The 21659-nt window shown below is 42.9% G+C and overlaps 1 protein-coding gene across 1 annotated transcript; it reads right to left on the minus strand.

Moving 5' to 3' along the window:
* Positions 1 to 6961: 6961 nt before the first annotated feature.
* cpe (carboxypeptidase E) lies at positions 6962 to 20996 on the minus strand. The gene is made up of 9 exons (XM_071517984.1): positions 20607 to 20996; positions 12888 to 13084; positions 12393 to 12560; positions 12063 to 12180; positions 11477 to 11659; positions 10365 to 10504; positions 9751 to 9850; positions 8603 to 8721; positions 6962 to 8266 (listed from the first exon to the last, which is right to left on the minus strand). The coding sequence occupies exons 1-9, from the start codon at positions 20842 to 20844 to the stop codon at positions 8168 to 8170; spliced, it is 1362 nt and encodes a 453-aa protein (XP_071374085.1). The 5' UTR covers positions 20845 to 20996; the 3' UTR covers positions 6962 to 8167.
* Between the last annotated feature and the right edge of the window lie 663 nt (positions 20997 to 21659).

Raw genomic sequence — 21659 nt, forward strand, 5'->3', positions numbered from 1 at the left:
CGCGTCAGTTTTCCGCGGTGTCAGAAAGAGACCGATGGTTTCCAAGGACGCCCTGATGTGCCGTCTGAGTCTCGCCGGGCCTCCGGTAGCGCTCGGTACCGGTCACTCCGAACGTGCCCGTTTCCCCCATTATTACCGGGAGATTACCGGAGCGCTGTCTCTGCTGCTCCCGACTAATCCTGCCCTCGGGGAGAGGTAGCGGCGCGCTGACGTCACTCTATCAATCCAGCCGCAAGCTGTCCACTCTACACGTCCCGGGGCCTGGACACAAATCCCCTGGAGGCAACAGCAGACACACGCGCGCGCACGCACGCACACACACACACACACACACACACACACACACCACACACCACACACCACGCACACACACACACACACACACACACACAGAGGAGGAGTTTATTTTAGTACAGGTCAACACTCCAGCTTCTTGCTCCAACATACAATTGACAGTCTCATAGGTGACAATAGACCTAAACATGGGGCGTTGTGTGGTAAAACCTCTGTTGCTGGACCACATAGTGTGTGTTTTTTGTGTGTGTGTGTGTATGTGTGTGGATTCCAAGGTGTGGATTTCCCTCCTGAGCTCTTGGTCTGGTTTCATTGCTAATTAAAGGTGGGAAGGCATTGAGTGGCGTTTTGGTCTCTCCAGCCACTTACTATACATCTATGTGGTTGCCATCTAGCCAATCTATTCAGCAAAATGCTACCTACTTAAATAGGACCCAGCTATTGAGATTAATGCTGTGTGGGTGTATTTGTGTCCCTATTTAAAGCATGTATTGATCAGTGTGTCTCTGAAACTCCAAGAAAGTACATCGCCAGCATTCTGACCCAGCACACTGACCAACCCTCCTCCAACACACACACACATACACGCACACACGCACACACGCACACACACACACACACACACACACACACACACACACACACACACACATCAGGAGAAACCCTCGATCTGAGCAGCAGCCCCTTGAGACTCACCAAGTGCTGTGGTCTGCAGGTATGGGGGAACTATTATTAGCTTCTCGTTTTCCTCAAACAAGTAAGGAGACACACACACACACTTTCCCAACATTTCTATAAGCAGTAGCCTAGAACTGTACTTACTTAACTTTAAGTTACTTTAAGTTTCTCGACTGTGGAATCATTTCACATCCAGCACTATTTACAGCAATCCCAATGATTAATGCAATTAGTTAACTGCTGGAGTCAAATGCACCAACTCCATCTTGCAAAGAGGACTGGTCTTCTATAAAACATAAAAACATAGGACAGTCCATCGACTAGTAGGCAAGTGAGTTCACCTCCTGTGACTCTTGAGGGTTCAAGTCCAGCTGAGGACCTATAATGTCCATGGCATGTTCTCTAAAAAAGCCAAAACAAAAAAAAAAGCCAAAACTTAGACAACAGATGAAAGATAGTGCCAGAAGGATCGAGAGAAGGCAAAGGAGGGAGGGAGGGACAATGAAGAGAGGCCCGATATGATAAGGAGGAGACAGTGTATAGGCCTACTACCTAAGGTGAGAAAAAAGGAAACAGTGTATTTTCCCCCAGGCCTCCTAGCTGTGATAGCGCAGTGTCTTAAGTGGTTTATGAAATTCCCTCAGAGGGAGCAGAGGGCTGCTGAGAGAGATCCATCACCCTCGGCTAAAATGCCACAGGAAGACGGAGTCTGCTGACACCACAGCACAATACGACGGAGGATGATAATGCTGCCTTGGATCCCGTTTGGTAGCTTCAAAAAACTGCCTATGTGGTTTATTTTCTTCTACAGAATTCAGCCCTTTTGTCCCTTGAAGCTGAATTTATGTAAGTGGCGAATAAACAAAAACTATGAGAGGCTATCCAGGATCCAGTGTGAAGCTTTATCTTGATATTTGACAGTAATATGAATGGAGGCTGTTACTGTCTCATGGTACTGGAGAGAGGTGATAGCTATACGCTCTGAAGGAGATGCAGACAGGACCACAGGCTCTTCTACACACACACATACACACATATATACAGTATATGCACCAACACACGTGCACACACATACATACTTTGTGAAGTAGTCTCTCCCTATGTAAACATAGAGAGCGGAGGGAAGACGAGGTACAGAGAGGAAATCCTCTGTTTAAACGCCAAGCTGAGCCTGCCATTCTCTCTCTCTCTCTCTCTCTCTCTCTCTCTCTCTCTTGCTGTCTTTGCTTTCCTCTTGTTCTCTTGTTCATTCTTACTTCCTCTTCCTCTACACCTCTCCGGCTTGGGTTTCTCTACCTACGTCTCTCTTCTGCTGCCTTGTGTGTGTGTGTGTGTGTGTGTGTGTGTGTGTGTGTGCGCACGTGTCATCTGGTGGCTCACATTCTCGATCTGGTTGTCTGTTGGAGAGATGGCATGGACGGTTTTTGTCTGTGTTCCCTTAACCAACAGAGGAGAAGAAAGAAAGGAATGAATGTTGAAAATAAATGTTAGAGGAGGAGGATGGGAATGGGATATGGTGCAAGAGGCAGAGATGGAAAACAAGGAAAGGAATACTGAGACAGAGTAGATGAGACAAGCATTTGCTGTGTAACATTCGCCCGATGTCAATAGTATACTGTGTCTTTTGATAACCGCTTTACTGTTAATTGAAGTAGGGCTGTCCTCAGAGGGAAGCAAAGATAACTATCCCTGACTCTTAGCAAGACCACAGGAGCCCATACTAAATGTTCATTTATGGGGTACTGACTTTCAGAAATCATACATGTACCATAAAACATCTTTGTTTTCCCCTGGTCCCTGGGAATACTGACAGCGGCCCTGAATTTTAGTGTGGCTGAACTCACTATAAAAATGTCCATCTTGACAAGTAATTTAGTCTAGTACTAGAACTACCAGTAGTAGTCTTATTTTTTATTTTTTTATTTAAAACAAATGAAAATAGTCTGCCATGGCCGTTCACTTGTTTCCAATGAAAATCTAGAATTTTCTAGTGATGTTATCTTGATCCTAGGGGAATGACGTATCTTACTTCAAGATACTGTCACTTAAAAATTCTTGAAACAAGTGAAATTTCACTAGAAACGAGTGAAATTATCGTACCCCAGTTGCAGATCTTTTTATTTCATGGAAAAAAAAAAACATTTGAAGACTCAATAGACTGAATGACTTGTAAATATGGACATTTTTACAGCGCTGCAAAAGGAGGATGAAAGAGGGAACAATGCAGCTGAGTTAGAGTTTGGTGAATTGAACATTGCAGTGAAAAGAGCGAACCGAGTGAGCAATAATTCCGTGACAGATAAGCAGAAATCCTCCCATTCATACCGTCTTGCTGCTCCAAAAAGCCTAGAGAAATGCTGTGTGTGTGTGTACGTGTGTGTACGTGTGTGTGTGTGTGTGTGTGTGTGTGTGTGTGTGTGTGTGAATGTAAACAGTAGCCCCTTGCTGACACAGTACTTCTTCAGGAACTCCGGGTTGTGTTTGTATGTGTGTGTTTGTATGTGTGTGTGCGTGTGTTTGTGTGTGTGTGTGTGTGTGTGTGTGTGTACGCTCTGGCCTCTGCTCCCTGCAGATATGCTTCCTTTCAGAGAGTGTGGAAATGAGCAGCAAAGACTCTCTCCTTTCAATTCAACACGCTTTATTGGCATGAAAGTTAAGAATAATATTACCAAAGCATTAAGATAGAGATCACACTTTGTGCGTGTGTGTGTGTGTGTGTCAATGCCAGTAGTCACAACAGTTCAACACTAAATAATACAGTTCAAATGGGTATAAAAGAAGGATTAAAACCACAACAAGTTAATTGTGTGTGTGGTGTTCCTCAGGTTGTGGCAGGTTAATACATGTTGTGCAGTTAGATCTGCTGTGTTTCTTTCTCCTATAGGAAAATTCCTGTTTTGGACTTGTCATCAAGCTCTTTGAAGTTGTGACTTTGTGGTAAATTTGCTAAAGAACATTTTTCTGGCTGAGTTAAACTGTGTTCATCTCTGTCTCACCTGACCACATACTGTTTTAATTTGGTTGCCAAGATTTCAGATTCTTACATCTTCCTGTTTCGATTGGACAGTTGGTTTTCACCGAGCCTGTACTTGTACTGTACGAGCCTGGCTCTGCCTCTGCTTTCCCTCTCTGACACTAATTCTGCCAAATTCATAACCTCTTTTTTAGGGCCAGATAACATTCTAATCTACTTTGGCTTTCGGTTTCATTTTTTTTCAATGTTCCAAATAGGTGCATCTATGCATTTAATAATGTGTTTTTTGCAAATTGGTGTTGGTGGAAAGCAGTGTTGGTGTGAGTGCCGACTGACACAGCAGACTCTGTTCTAGGTTCAGCTCTGGGTTTGGAGGGCTTTGGAATGCAGGCTGTCTGGGAAACTACATTAAAGGTGATTCAAAAGTGTTAGTGCTCTGTTTTGAATGTTAATTATTAATGGGTATCGGCCTAATTCTGCTCTGAACGCGTTTGTTTGTGTTTTTTCTTTGTATGTGTGGAATGGATCTGCAAAATTGAGCATGTAGGGATTCTGTTGGATGTTTGTTTCTCCCAACTAGTGAAGCTATAATGAGTCGACCCAATGAGCTGGATCACACTATCAAATATTCTAAGCCAGATTTTAATTGGAATTTGAATATTATAAAATATCTCTCTCTCTCTCTCTCTCTCTGTGGCAGGTGGATTTATGTTGAAAGACTTCACAGACAGAACAAGCAACTTGTTTCAATGTCTCACTGTCTGCTGGCAGTTTGCTGTCATGATCTGTAGACCCACTTAGTTCTTACAGTAACTAAAAGCAAGGTAAGCAATTACATGTGTGTAATACAATCTTGCATGCTCACACACACACATACACGCACACACACACACACACACACACACATGCAGGGAGGGTAGAACAGGAGAGGTATTGTTGTGAAGAGATGGCCCTGCAGCCACTTGGAGCATCTGGGAGACGATGGGCTCTGAAGGGGAAACCGCTCGCTAATTAGGAACATTCATATACAGTCTCCACAAAATCCAGAACCAACCACAACCGCTTCCTATGATGCTGGAGCTCAAAGCTACCGACAAATAATGATCAATGGTCAGGGGCTTAACTAGGGCTGCAGAGATTGATTTGGCACTAAGCAGACTGTACTGAGGTTCCCTTTAGGGAAAAGCTCCCCTCGGTGATTGTCAGGTCATCAGCACGCTACTGTCATCTACAGGATTAGAGGAGTAATGACAGATGAGGCTACACAGTCATCACAAGATCCCAGACAGAGTAACTGTTCTACCAGCTTTGAGTGGGAGAGCCATGAGTCAAAACTACAATCATGAAAGATCTAGACATGCTAATCAAACAATACCTGGATATCATAAAAGCCAAATTATTGATGTCATGTATTACCAAAAGATCCTCCTGTCTAGGATATTATGGTTTGTGCTACTGGACACTAATTCCTGCCAGGATACTGCATTATTTAGAAAGATATCACCCCACTGAATGGCTGAAACCGAAGTCCTATTGTTTTCTAATATCAGATTTGACTGATGTTGGCTGTCTTCTCAGATTAATATCCTACTCCCCTCTCTCCCCAGGTCTCCACTGTGTCTTGGAGGCAGAGCAGCTTGATCAATGGTATTGATGGGGAGATGCTAATAGCAGATGCTAATAGGGCCAGTATGAGTAATAGGCCAGGGAGCCATTGATCTGCAGAGTTAGCAGCTAATGCTAAAACAGCTGATTCAACCGCATAGTTGGGCTGAAAGTGCCACTCTTGCTCTGTGTGTGTATATGTGTGTGTGTGTGTGTGTGTGTGTATGTCGGGGGGTGGATAGCAAGGTAACATTGCATTCTTCTCTTATAGGGCAAGGTGTACAAATACACACACAGATAGGCAGAAGTACACAGGCAAACATACACACCTGGACTCACATCTTAACTCAAACTTGCATTCACATATGGATTCACACCCTGTCTCAAATTAATTTTGTCACACACCTGGACTCACACTTATACATGTAATGACAAATTCAGAGTCATGATTGGACTCGTGCATGTTCTTACAGTCAGACTTATCCTGGGACTCTCCTTAGATCTCAGTCACGCCATTTGATTCACACTTGCATTCTCACTCAAAAAACGACAACAAAACATCTTGCTCTTACACCCAGATTTGCACTCCGAATCCTCACAATCCAAATCACAGTGGACTCAAACACCCACTCATACTGTTGACTCATACTAGGATTTTCACTTTGATTGTCACCTGGGTTCACACTTACACTCAGGGGAGCTCAGATTCATAATAAAACATGCAGACATGGAGTCACACTAATACCTACACACTGACAAACATATAGATCCACACTCTTATTTTCATCTGGCCTAAAACTTTGGAGAGTCACACTGGAGAGTCACACTGTTTTATACACTTGTATATACATTACATTAATACACAAGTGTATTAATATACTGGTTAATCAATGTAGTATTGTCAAAGCAAATGTGCAGATTCCTCCACTGATAAACCTTTGTGTTGTGTTGATGGCAATGTTTGATTTGTTTTAACAAGACACAGGAGGCAGAACTGCTGTACAAAATAGAGACTTAACCCTCAGTAAAAAAACGCTTCCTGAAAATGTACAGTCCAGTTATGCATACCAAACTGCTGAAAACATAAACATTTGCATGTTGGAACTAAGCAGAAACCAGAAGCCTGATGGTTGCTCCCTTGTCTTGTATAGAGGGATGTTTTCTAGTTTCTTCCCCCCCATGAAAGGAACTGACAGGCTTTCACCAGTGCTAAAGCAGGCAGTATCTTCAGGTGTGTGCGCCATTCAGCTGGTAATTGTGACCCCATTAAAAAGTGCAATACACCAATTCACACATGTAGGACACACCTATAGACACTCCCTCTGTTTCTGTCCCGGTTTACTGGCTCTGAGTGTGCTACTCTCACTAGGACGGGCTGGAACAAAGGAGACAACAACGCACAGTTCGACAACATAAAGGGGGAGTTTTATTGATATTTTGTCGTTTCATTCTTTACATTTGTAATAGTTTATATACCTATACATTCATTAAATTCCTTTCTGTAGTCTCACACAGGGTGTTCTGCATCCAGCCAGTCAATTAAAGCTTCTGCGTCCACTCAGAAAATCAGCTACACAATCCTGGTGTTAATTTATTTTTCAAAAAATGAGTTCTACCACAGTTCCCTACGTACTACAGTACTCCCTGTGTAGTGAACATACAAAGAAATGGCTTTGGGCAGAGAGCAGACCGAGGTGGACAGAGATTCATAGTAGTTATGGCCTTGTTTGATTGTTTTTTTTTTAAGTTACAAAAACCACACATCTCTTGCTATACCTAATTCATAAATACAGTATATATTATAACCATTCCTCTTGTGCTGAAATAATCAAAGCTGTGCTGCAATCAGTTTAAAAAAACAAAAACATATTCCTCAACATCAATAACATACATGGAAACAAGCTTGTCTGTATAGAATGTTTACAGTGATTTTACAATGTTTTGAATGTCCCTGACAATCTCAAAACCATAGCTTTGTATTTATTTTTTTACATCACAGGAAAGAAATGCAGAGAGAGAGAGAGAGAGTGTGTGTTAATGCGTTGCTGGGAATTGAATGGGTGTGTGTTTTTTCGGGGTGTTGTGTGCATTAGGGTTGTGTGTGTGTGTGTGTCTACACCAAAGCCTGGAGAAACAGAGACATTTAAAACAGGAAAAATGACTAATTATGGACAGTGCCATGTGGTGTAATGTAAACAGCTCTTTTACATACATAATTACTCAGTCACTCGTTGGCTATATAGATGGGTGCTGTGGTTACTGATCACATGTACGATAAAGAACACAATACCACAGGAATCGACAATGATCTCACTGCCACCAAACTACCTGGAAATTCCCCCTGTGTTTGTCAGTGTGTGTGCGTGTGTGTGTGTGTGTGTGTGTGTGTGTGTGTGTGTGTATATTCATGTGCTTGTGTGTCTGCAGAGTATCCAAACAATCTACAGGAGTATGAGGCAAACCATTACAATAATAAACAATTATAACCCATTAAAATAATGATCGAAAGAAAACAGAACATATAAGAGACAATATATTCTTTAGAGTGGACGGGCACACACAGCATGTTATATATTACATCGATGTGTGGACGGTCCTGTCAGCCAGCCATACGCTTTAGAAGTTCAGTGTCTCTGACATCATCTTCCACCAGTCCATGAGCTCCTCCTTCTCCTCCTCCTTCCGCTCCATCAGAGACTCCAGCTCAAAGTCCACCTGAAGGAGGGGGGGGGGGGGGGGGGGGGGGGGGACAGAAGGCGAAAGAAAGAGAGGAGGGAGAGACATGGAAACAGGCAGAGAAAGAACAGAAAACAAGAGAAGATTAAACATGAAACCAGATGTATATAAAATAAAATAAAGTAAAATAAGAATGTAAGGAAACAAACCGGTTGCGTTTTAAGTTTTGATTTCATATCTCTGCTTGGTAAAGGTGACTAGATTACAATTTCAGGTATCTTTCCTCTATCTCCTTGAGTCATTTTTGAGATTTTATCAAAGGATCACACTTAGCACAGTGACTTTGGTAAGACAGAAACGGTCAGTGAGCCTCACCCTGGTGGCAGGACTGAAGGGAACAGCCACCTTCTTGATGACAGTCAGGTATCCAGGGGCAGAGGCTGCCACCTTGTAGTTTCCTGGGGCCAGCAGGCGCCAGTAGTCTCCATCTTTAGCTGGAAAATGACAGATCAATTCATCAGTGTATCAGTGAGTAACAGACAGAGCAGCCGACTGACACCATTTATGGTCTTTCAGTAGAATCGTATCGTCATGATTTGGTGATTTTGGGATATCATGACACACAATTCTGCTGTGTAGATTGATGATAACAAACACTTAAAAACGAACAAAATGAGGTATGAAACATTTAAAGAAATATAGTCTGACATCATACCTAACATTACCATTCGGCTCAATAGGATGAACATCAATTTGATTATTTAACATGTGATTTTGCATATGTGAGCCATATCATGATATATATCAATATTTAAAAAATCCTTTTGATTATCATGATATTGATTTGAACCATATTGCCCAGCCCTGCATACCGTATATATACTGTTTTGAATATTACTGATGAACAGGTGCATGTAACAAACAGAAATCAGCATCTGAAAACATGTTGCAGTACCCAGCATGTCCACCAGATGGAGTCATTACAACATCTAACCATTACATCATCATGGTTCCAGCAATGGACCCCTGGTCCACTGACCTCAGACCAACAGAGTGTGTGTAACAGGGTTCACACACTCACTTGTAAATCAAATTCAAGGACTTTTCAGTGAGTTTCAAGACTTGTTTGGTGACATTCAAGGAGTCAAAACTGGCATGTTTTGTGGTCAGATATGACACTGCAAAATTAGACATCACAGAGGCATATGTTTTTACTCATGTCAAGTCGAGAACACATGGTGAAATCCTTCATTTTAAAACTGCTGCTATATCCTGGGATGGAGAGGAATGAATTTGGGTGCAATATTTAAATTTTAAGAAATCAAGTACATTCAAGGCCATCCACTCATTTTCAAAACCATTTAAGACCTTATTTTTCTTTCTCTCAAATCCACAAACTTTCAGGGATTTTTACGGCCCATGGGAAGCCTGATGTAATGTAGTGTGTGTGTGTGTGTGTGTGTGTGTGTGTGTGTGTATGGTTGTCAGGATGTGTCGAGTTGTGTTGATGTTGATGATGGTACCTGTGGTGATGTCATGGTCAATGCCCTCCACAGAGACTGAGGCATTGGAAATGGGGTTTCCCTGGAGGTCACGCACAAAGCCCTTCACACCACGATGAACCTACAGGCACGCGCACACACACACACACACACACACACACACACACACACAAAGAAACATATTCACTGCCTGTTTCAAGGACAGAGGGAAGAAGCACTGCTTGGACGTTATAGGAACAGACAGCTGCTCTTTGGATGGAAAAGAAGATTTAAACTGATAACAGAAAACGTTACATCTTTCACTTGCTAGTAAAAAAATATGACCCTGGGCCAGAGACACGTGTTGATCTGTCTTGCAGCTCATGTAACAAAGGCTTATATATCTTTTTTTACTTGAGAGTGCTTTGGTTTTCTTTTTGGATCACTGATTTTTAGAATTACATTTTTTACTAGCAAGTGAAGAATCCAAAGTTTTCTAGCATATTCAATGTCTGCTTTGTATCCTAAATATTCTTAAACCACATACAGATTTATTACAGTAATAACTCAATTTGAAGCTACATCACACACATAAATAAAGCTAAACTAAATGAAACCACACTGAAATTATTTGATAGCTCAGATGTGCTTCCTACCTGTTCGATGTAACTGACGAGTGAGTTGCGGTTCTGCTCCCAGTAGTTCTTGAGTGCGTCCTCATTAGGGAACTTATCACAGCTCAACTCCAGAGTGATCTCAAAACAGTTGCTGCTGAGGTAGTTGAAATCCTGCATTCCTGTGATGAGTTGGGGGGAAAAAAACCCCGATAGAGGAAAAGAGAGAAAATGAGATTAATGAGTGAAAAGTGGGAAGAAGGAGACTTCATCTAGAAATCAAAGGAAGGAACTGCTATGGCTGTCTATCTGTTTGTGACAGTAGAGAAGATAGATAGATAGCAGGATTGGGGCCATTCATGAATTGAATTGAGAATGCGTGGTAAATTCCAATTCAGTTCCTGGAGTTGGAGTTGGAATTGACCGTTTGCAACATTTCTGTTAACTCCCGCCCCCCTTAGTTACTGTTGCTATGTCTGACAAACTTTGAAGATGGACGCTACCATAGACGCTACAGTCCGACTCAGTGGTTCCCCAAAAACACATTTTTACCGTGTTACGTCCTTGTCAGAGTCAAACCGCTGCAACAAAAGCCGTACTTTTGTACTTCTGAGCCATACTCTCAGACGGATGCTAAGCACGGATTGGTGGATCGCTATGTCAATCATTATTTTGCAAATGTTCAATTGGAATGTCACCCAGCTCTAGGGAAATAGAATTGGAATTGAAATGGAATGACAAGAAACAGAATTGAATTCCATTAAATTCCATGAAATTCCACTTCTAAGAGAGGTTGTCTTGACTTACTAAACATTCTAAATCAAACATTACGAATCACATAAAAGACAGTTAAACAAATCAAACACATTCAATCATAATGCATGTATCATTTATGCATCAAATACCAGCTGAAAGGTACCTTTAACATTTTATGATATTCAGTATTGATAATATACTACATGTAATCTCAGATATGTGGCAAGAAAAAAAACAAAAAAACATGAAATTTCATTGAATTACAATTCTAGTTCAATTCCAATTCTTTTTCCTGCAGGTTTTTTCAAATTCCACTTCCAATTCCTCAGTTGAATTGGAATTGATGAGTTCATTCATAAATTGACCCCCAGCCCTGGTAGGCAGACACTGTCTCTCACCCCCAGGCACGCTGTACCAGGCTCCTCCATTTGTGATGCCGTCGGTGAAGCTGGAGTCATCGTCGTTCTTGCGGCAGGGGGGTCGGTGAGGGTCGGACATGACCGGGTTATACATGGAGTAGGCCCGAGCCAGGGACTTGAACATGACGTCATCTGGACTGGCGCTGTACTCATGGGTGGAGCCTTAGAGGAGCAGGGGGGAGGGGAACGAGTAAGCGCACGTTGTTTAGACAGCGGCTATAATAAAATAGTAATTGCATACCTGCATCTGCAATACATTACATGTGTGCTTGCATAAACATTGTTTTGTTTCTTTTGGCTAACAAAGCTTGGGTTGGCATTGTAGAAAACTCTATTTTCCATCAGATTTAAATTAGATTCATGAGATTCAGAAAAACTAGTAAAATGTTTGTTGTTTCAGCTATAGGTGAAATATTTGTCTCATTAATTTAAACACATTGTCGTATAAAGGAAGCGGTCAGTTTATAACCCGTTTAATGATACAAACAGAACAAGAGAAAAATGTGTATGTGAATGCGTGCGTGTATGAGTTTGTGTGTATGTGTATGTGTGTGTGTGTGTGTACCAGTGCGGGTTTCATCATAAGGGTAGTTGGCCACCACGTCCCCTCCATGCAGGTTAGCTGACAGCACGAAGGGGATATCCATGATCCAGTGGATCACTGCCTTGGTCTCTGGAGCCAGCTGGAAAGGTGGCAAAACATACATCAGTCACACACAAACACACACACACACACACACACTGCACCTGCAAACAAGTCAAATAGGCATCTGTGTATCTGACCTACTACCATTTCCAACCAACAGATAACAGACATCTTATTTAGCGTTAATCCTAACCTGAATCCCTCCCACTGTCAGCGTCTCTGTGTGTTTGTGTTCAGTATGCGTTTAACCTTGGTGTTCTCATCCACAGCCTTCTTCATGTTCTGCAGCAGGTGGTTGTTGGCTCCGCCCTCGCGCTCGTTGATATAAATGATGCGGTCCAGGTCGGGGAAGTTACGGTTCAAGTCCACTCCCTGGGCGTTACTGCGGCCCACAAACCAGTCCTTGATCTCCCCGGGCTGAGCAGGAAGGAGGAGATGATTGTTAGATGGAAGGAAAAGGGCGAGGGAGACAGTGTGTAGCGAAGCGCTGTGGGAACTAATTGATCCTGAAATGTGAGATGGTACACTTGTCATGATTGTTGTCAGATGTTCTCAAATGCTGTGTGTGTGTAATTCAGAACGAAGCGAGCAAGGGAGAAGTGTTGTAGTTTTTTTTGCGGTTACTAGGTCATTGTGTATAGTCTTGGAAGCTTAAGCTGTCTTACGCTACCTTAAAAGATAAATCCTTGTGTCGGTGTGCGTGTTGTTTGTAGGTGTGTGGGTCATGCTGTGTGTCAGGCGTACCTGTGAGGCGGCCTTCTCGAAGCCGTCAGGGTTCATGGAGGGCATGAGGTGGATGCGTGTGTTGTGGATGAGGTCGATGATGGTCTCGTTGCCTTGCTGGTACTGGTTACACAGGTACTGAGCCAGGTAGATGATCAGCTCTCTGCCTACCGCCTCGTTGCCATGCATGTTCCCGATGTACTTGAACTCAGGCTCACCTGCGGACAGAGAAACACTCGCTATGTTACTGCGTTACACACAATGTAAGTGTAAGAGGCAGTAGAATTTGAATAAGAGACAGACCAAAAAGGACAATAGAAACAGTTGATAAAGGAGGAGGATTTGAACAAGGTCGACGGTGATTCCATGCACTCAGAGAAGACAGTTTAAACTGCTAAGCCACACACATTTAGCCAACTACCAGCCTTACAAAATATAATTCACAATGGAATAAAGTCTACTCTGTTGGTTAATATCACTGACAGACAGATAACACTGCAATCTTTAACATTGCGACAATTTTATTTCCTCTTTCTGTTGACCAAGAAAAAACTTTCATTTGTTATGGAGATTACACAACAAATACACAGACACACACAGACACACACACACACACACACACACTCTCAGACTAACTGTAACACTGGGCCTAAGCACTCCAGTGACAAACACACTGACTCACCAGCTGAAAGGTCAAACAGAATTAAACATTACAGCCTGCCTGTAGAAGTCTATTTGCACAATAATGACCAAGGGGTCAGTGGATTATCGAGCAACACTGTCACAGATTGTTCAGCCTGACACTCGGTGGAGAAAGGCTCAGGTCTGCTGGAGTGGCAGGTCTGGGATCAGATGTTCCTTGATATCAAATATGATATCAAAATATACATCCTACCATTTAGAGGACTATCCTATGTTGTCCCTATCAATGTATAGGGATAAATAAATGACAGTTATTAAAAGATGTAATATGGGTTTTTAGAGATTTAGCCGCGATTCACAGATTATATGTGAGAGCCATGTCAGTATGATGAGTAAAACTGTTTTAATTACCGCCTCTCTCACCGTCTGTTTGATATACTAATTAGCTGTTCCCTCAATTCTCTCATTCTTTCTCTCCACACACACACACACACACACACACACAAAAGGTACATAGGTGCTACTTAGGTGCTCCGTAAAGCCTTTTTACAAAACCAAACGATGAAAAGAATGACTAAGTATGAGTTACACTGCTCACTCTTTTGACTACAATCCGAAGCTTACTGGGTTTTTGCTGCATTAAGAGAACAAAGGAACGTCTCTCAGTCATGGAGTCGTGTGTTGAGAAGAACCTTATTTTGTTCCGAGCAATTACATGTTATGAAATGTAGTCCCTGATCAGCAGGTGGTGAGGTGTGTCGGTGTGTCGGTGTGTGTGTGTGTGTGTGTGTGTGAAATAGGTTTATGGAAAAAGGGGCCAAATTGCAGCAGGGGTCCTGTTTATTTGTTTTTTTTGTTTTATTGCGTTTTTAGTATTTTTTCCACCTACTCAGATTCAACCATTTACAGGTTTTCTTTTCCTAATATCATAAAATGAGTTTTTACCCTCTGCTGGCCCTTAATAAAAAATATTTTGATTCATATTTAATATATTCCTGTCTGTCATGTGTATTTGTACATTTGCATCTTTGTGTTTTTGCTTATTTCTAGAAGTGTTATATCTACCTTTAAATAATCCCAGTGCTTTCATGTGTGAGTAATACACACACACACACACACACACACACACACACACACACACACACACACACACACACACTGCCCCACAGCACACATCTGGGAGTCAGGTTATTTTTAAATGCTAGAATCTGGTTCCTCTCAGAGTTGCTACTAATGATTTCAAGACTACAATTAACTCTTTCCATCTTGAAGTCGATGAATGGTTTTTACAGGCTCAGGGACCACAGGCTTCAGAGGTCTGACAGAGCTGTCAGACACACACACACACACACACACACACACACACACACACACACACACACACACACACACACACACACACACACACACACACACACTTTGAAGTTGCACACTGCCAAAATGAGTTACAACAATACAAGCTCTTGCACAGATGCTCAGTATCAGGAGACCTTTCCTAAGAAACATGTTTCATATTGTTCATGTCCATGTTTTTGTGGGACTCTTTCCTTGGAACAGAAACACTGTTACACTATTTACAGCTGACGCACACGGAGGGAGATTAAACACCAACAAAGACTTATAGTTACGCTAACACACACACACACACACACATATGCTGTGAATTGGCTTGTTCCAGCACTACTCTTGTAACAAGTATTATCATGCGACCACCGTTTGGTAGTCGCAGTTTGTGTGTATGTGTGTGTGTGTGTGTGTGTGTGTGTGCATGTGGTGTGTGTTACACACATGTAAGCATATATCATTATGCAAAATGTCATGAGTCATGAGTAGCACTCGCTCCAATGTTACTAGTACCATTTTTTGCTCATTCTCTCTTTTGTGACATGTCCTTTCACACACACACACACACACACACACGCGCACACACACTTTTCACCAGAGGCAAGCAAGTCACACTTTTACACAAAGGCAAGCATGACGCATCACTATGTGGGAGGAGCAAATCAATGGGTCCATTCCCCTCTCTAGCCCACTGTTTATTCTCTGTCTCAATTCATTCTTCTTCTCTGTCAGACTATCTATATCTCTCTGCCCTTTGATTCTGTTACACACACACACACTCACTCAGTCAGTCAGAGAGAGAGAAAATCCACATCTGTATAAATATGTTTATATATATGAGCCTTCATTCATCACAGGCTGATTTGGCGCTGCTCCTCCCTTTCACTTCCCAAAACCAGATGCTTTCCTCGCTCCGCAGGTCGAGATGATCCAGCGCACGCCGACACAATACAGTCTATCGGTCTATGCTTTTTGACAAATTTATCAATTATCAACCAAACCCTTTTGGCAGGTGATCAATACAGTTTCCTGGGTGACGAGGTAATGACTGCCACTGCAACGGGAACCACCACATTAGAGGCTCTCAGTTGTCGTGGCAACTGTGACAGGGGCAGGTGCTTAGAGAGACAAATTAGTTCAGAGCTTCTGTAAACACACTCTCTCTCTCTCTCTCTCTCTCACACACACACACACACACACACACACACTCTAGCCAGTGAGTCATACGCAATCACTTTGTTTGCTCTGAATGATTGTCAGCTCTGTCATCTGATGTTACCAAGTCACAAACACACACACACACACACACACACACACAAATGCACACCCAAAAAACTGCTAATGACCTTAAAGAAAGGCACAGGTAATGGAAACTGAGTTGTCATCATTAGATCAAAGATGGCCTCCTTTATTGGCTATTTTTCTCAGAATTAAACTACGCTCACTTGAGTTGAACATTGGGCAGGAACACACACACACACACACACACACACACACACACACAGAGCATCAAATCGGGTCCAATTTCACATAGTTGTGATTGGCAATAGCACCTCCTGTGGAAAATAAAGTACTGCAGAAGAAATAAAATGCTAATGAGACCCACAGGGGTTTTCTTGGATCGGAGGACGGCTGACACATGGGTTACAGTGGCTGTGTGAACAACAAGCTGCACGGCATGAGCTGACGTACCATGTTTGTTTAGTGACAGAGCATCAAGAGTGCCAACCACACAAGAATGAACTGTGAGATAGGAAAATTGAAAGGGAAATGTGGTCGTGAAAATGTAAGAGAGCAAAAGAAACAGAGAAAGAGGGGGGAGAAATAATAGCCTGCATGTGTAGGAAAGAGCGAGGAACAGAAAGAGGGCGATGGCAGTAAAAAAAAAAAAAAAAGGAGAACTCAGAGCATAGGAAATGCAGAGAGGAGGAGGGGGGGAGAGGACACATGTGGGTGTCTGATGTATAATAAATGACCTCTGGCTGATGCCTTGGCCTCTCTCTCTCTCTCTTCTTCCTCTCTCTCCTTTTCCTTCCCTCCCTCTTATTCCCACTACGCTCCTTCTCTTCTCCCCCTCCTCCTATTTCATTTCCTCCTCTTCCTCACTCTCGTTCCCTTGTCCCCGCTCATCATACCTCTTTCTCTTTTATCCTCCTTTCTCGCAGCTCCTCGTCTTTCGCTCTGCCGTCTTCTCCGTGTAAGGAGGGTTCTCACAGCAAACGCAGACAAAACCAATTTATGCTATTCTACTCTATTCAATTTCACTGTAATCTGTTCTATTCTACTGAGCACATTAACCATGTTTTATTTGAAAAGCACTTTATATTCAACATGCCATATGTCATTTGATATGACCATATCCAGCAGTGTGCCTGGACCCTATACAGTTTAACTGGGAATCTGTGTGCGTGTTCACTGGGGGATTAGATATTTCCTCTCTAGTCTGATAAAAACAGTCGACTGCAGTGTATTATGACAGACTCAACCACACGAGATGGTCTACAGACTGCAGCATATTGGAGGGAGCCCAGCCTCATACAGATATTGCTTTTACACTACTAGACCAAGCCAAACCTATTACTGTAATACAGTATTTCTCCCCATAGCAGAAGCCTTGTAAATAGTTCCAGACTCCAAAGTCAAGGGATACTAGCCAGAACCAGACCCACTTCACTGGAGGCAAACCCCTTTTTGGGACTCCCTTCTAAGCTCAAATGTAACCCAATTCTGGGAAGTAAATAAATACCTCCTTCCTAAGAAAAATGTAATGCTGCTACATTCCCTACTGCATATGTTATACTCTGAATGTACAAAATATGACAGACATCTTCCTGACTTTGAGCCACTGTTGCACAATCCACATCTCAATTGTCTCAAAGCTTAAATATCCTTCTCTAACTTGTCTGCTTCTGTCATCTCCTCTTTAGTGATTGGTATAGATTTAATAAGGGAAATCAATAAGGGATAATGGCTTTTCCCTGGATTCACCTCATCAGTGCACCTCGTGGAAAGAGTAAGTGTCCCTAATATATTTGTAATATTCAGTGTATATTCATAGATGACCGATGTGTTTACACTCTTGGCTTTAGGCAGCGCCTCCGCCGCAGTGCATGACAGATGGCTGCTTACTGGCAGATGCATGAGCTCAGGACAGCCGTCCTCCTGAGCCAGGCAGCCAACCACGAGCCACCAGTCGGCTCAGTGCACTAAGCCGATCTGTTGCCCCGGCAACCGCTATTTCGGATCCACCTTAAAGTTTCAACACCTCACTGGGTCAGGAAAGCACAGCTCAGACGGGCCGGTTATCAGAGATTTCATTCTTCTTGTCTCTCACGCATATTATCTTTTCTCCTCCTGTTATTGGCATCATCCTCTGTCTCGCTCCCTCTCCCTTTTTCCTATCAGTCTCTGCAGCTCTTCACCTCTGCTTCTCCTTCCCTCTTCTCTGTTTCACCCCCCCCCCCCCTTCTCTCTCTGGATGTTTTGCTTGACAGAGGTGGAGGGAGACGAGGAGGGGGAGGGGGAGGGTTGGTGGATGCTGTGCTGTGTGAGCAGAGGGTTGGAAACTCATCTGGTAGTAATAAGGGTTCTCCACATCGCTACTGTGACTCATGCCTGCGCACGCCCACCAGACTATTACAGGCTTATTTAGTACGTACACACGGTCATTAGTTTTTGTGGCCATGCTAGCTGCAAACACACAAACCTGTGGTGTGGGGAAACACACTCAAACACACACACACACACACACACACACACATACACACAGAACAACATGCATCTTCATTCACTTCTACACTCAAAAATGCTATATGAGACATTTTCTACATTGCAAACCTGTTCTATAATTACAGGCAAAATCGCTTCCTTTGAAGGCTCTGTCTCACAACCACTGGACCACTCTGATTAAATTAATGACTTCCTATGTCACTTTTAAAGCACCTGTTTGGAGAGTAGGAATGGATTGTAATCACTGACCAACTCCCTTGTCATTCATTATATCACCTGAAAGGTAAAACGCCTATTAACAGGCTAATCCAGAAGTGTTGAATTATTACTCTCTTTGTCAGAATGATGTTCCTCTCACTATTAAATCTATAGAAGTACACAATGGCCCAGATAAACTAGGGGGTCCAAAAACCTTTGCAATGTTCAACATCAGCACTTAGACTTCTGATAGGGGCAAGACAAGTTGCTTGACCAATCAGGAGTTATGTCATTGGTTTTGCACATGATAAAAGTTTTTGGACCCATGAAAGGCTTTAGTAAATCAGGGTCAATGTGTAGTGTTTCAATCATTTGACCAAACCTCATTGTTTAAACACGTATTTTACACACCCCGTCTTCCTGGGCCTTGTAGAAAGATTTACTGTATACTGAGGTCAGTTCAGAACAATTATTTCAAGTCAATTCAATTTTAATTTGGATTGAAGCCCTTTGTGAACTACAGTTTGAAAACAGGTGTGAGCAAAGGAAACAAAATAAGGGCCAGTAAATAAAGAAAAAGAACATTCCTGAGTATTTGGCATTTGTGGTCTCCATCACAAAACAGACACCCAGTTTAGGATAATTCAGGTCCATCCTGAATTATCTTATGATCTGATTATCGTATTCTCTGAGAGCTTTTGCTAACCAGAACCTGTCTGAGCCCAGGTCCAAACAGGCAGCATCAAACAGTGTGAAAGCCTATTTTAAGTCTGGTGACTTTTAAGATGTGTTTGATGATTTTCTGCCTGAGCCAATTTATGGCTGATATTCTGAAGCTCTTGCCTTTGCTCTTTGCTTCAAAGATGGACTTTGAAACAATAAAGCCTTGAAATGCCCCTCAGACTTTGCTTGACCCCTCTTGAATTTGCTCTCTATTCTATTTCCTTTAGAAAAATCTGAAACGGGACGTTATGGCACGCAGAGTAAAAACAGCAACGGTGGTTCTCCACCTTTGCAGTCCCTGTAGTTCCTGGCTGGTATGCAAATGTGCCTCACACCCAGAAGTCTCATAATTTTGGCGCATCCCCATCTCTTCTACCCATCTAAGCACTCTGACAGCCTCCAGTCTCTTCCTGACAGTCTGGAGCCCTGTGATGGGAGGTGATGGGAGCAACCTAATGGTGCAGCCTGTAGGCCCACTAGGAACATCATAACTGCATTAGGCCTGCCAGGACTTATTGGTTCAACACCTCTTATTCAGCCCAAGGCTTCCTCCCTTGGCTCCGATTTGCTGCAGTCACTACACTGTTGATGGTGCGTTTTGTTTGGGAAGGACGTTAATTGCAGGACTTTTACCAGTTACCCAGTGAGCCAAGGCAGGATCCATTTGCCTTTGGGGCGTTTTCTCAGTATCACGACTCAGTAAAAGCACGGAGAGATTCTTATCACCCAGCAAAATGGCGGCTTTGCGCGGCTGATCCCACAATCTATAATCTAGATTCCTCTGAAGTGATGCGGTAGGCCTACATGTTCACTCTCTGCGGCCGTTTTACGCACAGCACGACACACCTGCGCTCTCCTACACTGGCTTTCTGTTGAATTGAAAACACCCTAGCCACGGGCTGTTCCAGTCATCTTCTCAAAGCATATTAGCAGAACCGAGGTGCGATGCGCAATTGTGCGTGATGTGTTTGTGTTATTAAAATGTGCGGTCTTCATTTTGCTCTATCATAAAGGAAAACGAGGGACAAAGGGAACGGGACGGGGTATGGACTACATATTCAGCAGCCTACATTATAGTAGCCCTTATGTCTGCGTAAAACTGACCAGGTTCGTGCGTCCCGGGGTTGTCGGACATCTCCAGCACCAGCAGCTCGCGGCCCTCGAAGCTCTCCCCGATGGTGTAGATGCGGGTGATGGACTGGCACTGCAGCCACACCGACACCAGCGCTTTCCGCAGCTCCTCATAACGGTGATACTCGAAGGAAATCTCCCCGTCGGTACCGGCTGAGCCGACGGCGGCCAAGGCAGTCCCGAGTAAAACTATCGATAGGAATTGTTTCATTTTGATATGTCCTCTTGTCCCGTTCTCTCCCTAAGCCCTGCCTACGGCTTGGTCCCAAGCCTTATCTCTGTGCTGCAGCCTCGCTTCAGGCTATAAATATCTCTCTCCCTCTGCCTCTCTCTCTCTCTCTGCCTCTGTCTGTGTGATGCGTTGCTGTACCTGAGCGCAGGCTCTCTGTCTCCCTCTCTCTCCCTACAGCGTAAAGCTACACAGAAAAATACTATTTCCTGTCGCCATGTTTCAAAATAAAATCCTTATTCTGCCCCGCAAAGACGAAAAGCAATACTGCGTTTTGTGTTTTCAAGATCAAATGAGTACTAGGGTTTAGATTTCATATCAGCAAAAATGACACCCATACATGATTCTAAATTATACAATCCACTTCTGTAACAACAATAGGCTACTTTGCTTGGGACAGGAGATAAATCATCACTATACTACTCAACCTGTTTTTTTTGGCTTTGTAGGGCGTTGCAGGTTTTTGGAGAATAATAAAGCACCAAAGTGAAAATAAAGAATATATTTCAGAAGGAATCTGTAGTTGAAAATGCAAATTTCCCACAAAAGTCCTTTTCACAGCATATATCCATAGCCATATGGGCTTATGCCAGATAACATATAGCCTAGGGCTGCAAAAAATAAAGACGCAACCACACGCCTATCAGGAAACAGACTACCAAGCACTATAATATAGCCTAATATAATCTTTTTTTTTTTTCTTTTTTTTATCTATTTTACATCTGGAGTTTCAGTCACATCTAGCCTAATGATTCTAATTATTGTTGTTTATTGTTGAATCCCCATTAGCCGCCAGG

The sequence above is a fragment of the Centroberyx affinis genome, unplaced genomic scaffold (assembly GCF_046629955.1).
Source record: "Centroberyx affinis isolate AG114_WGS23_722 - 3 ecotype Tasmania unplaced genomic scaffold, CSIRO-AGI_Caff_v1 ptg000547l_1, whole genome shotgun sequence".
NCBI classification, from domain to species: Eukaryota; Metazoa; Chordata; class Actinopteri; order Beryciformes; family Berycidae; genus Centroberyx; species Centroberyx affinis.

Coding starts and splice junctions, on each gene's coding strand:
- cpe (XM_071517984.1), bottom strand. CDS start 20,844: ATGAAACAATTCCTATCGATAGTTTTACTCGGGACTGCCTTGGCCGCC. Junction 13,085..20,606: donor CCCCGGGACGCACGAACCTG/GTCAGTTTTACG, acceptor CTCTGTCCGCAG/GTGAGCCTGAGTTCAAGTAC. Junction 10,505..11,476: donor CTGGTACAGCGTGCCTGGGG/GTGAGAGACAGT, acceptor AACTCATCACAG/GAATGCAGGATTTCAACTAC.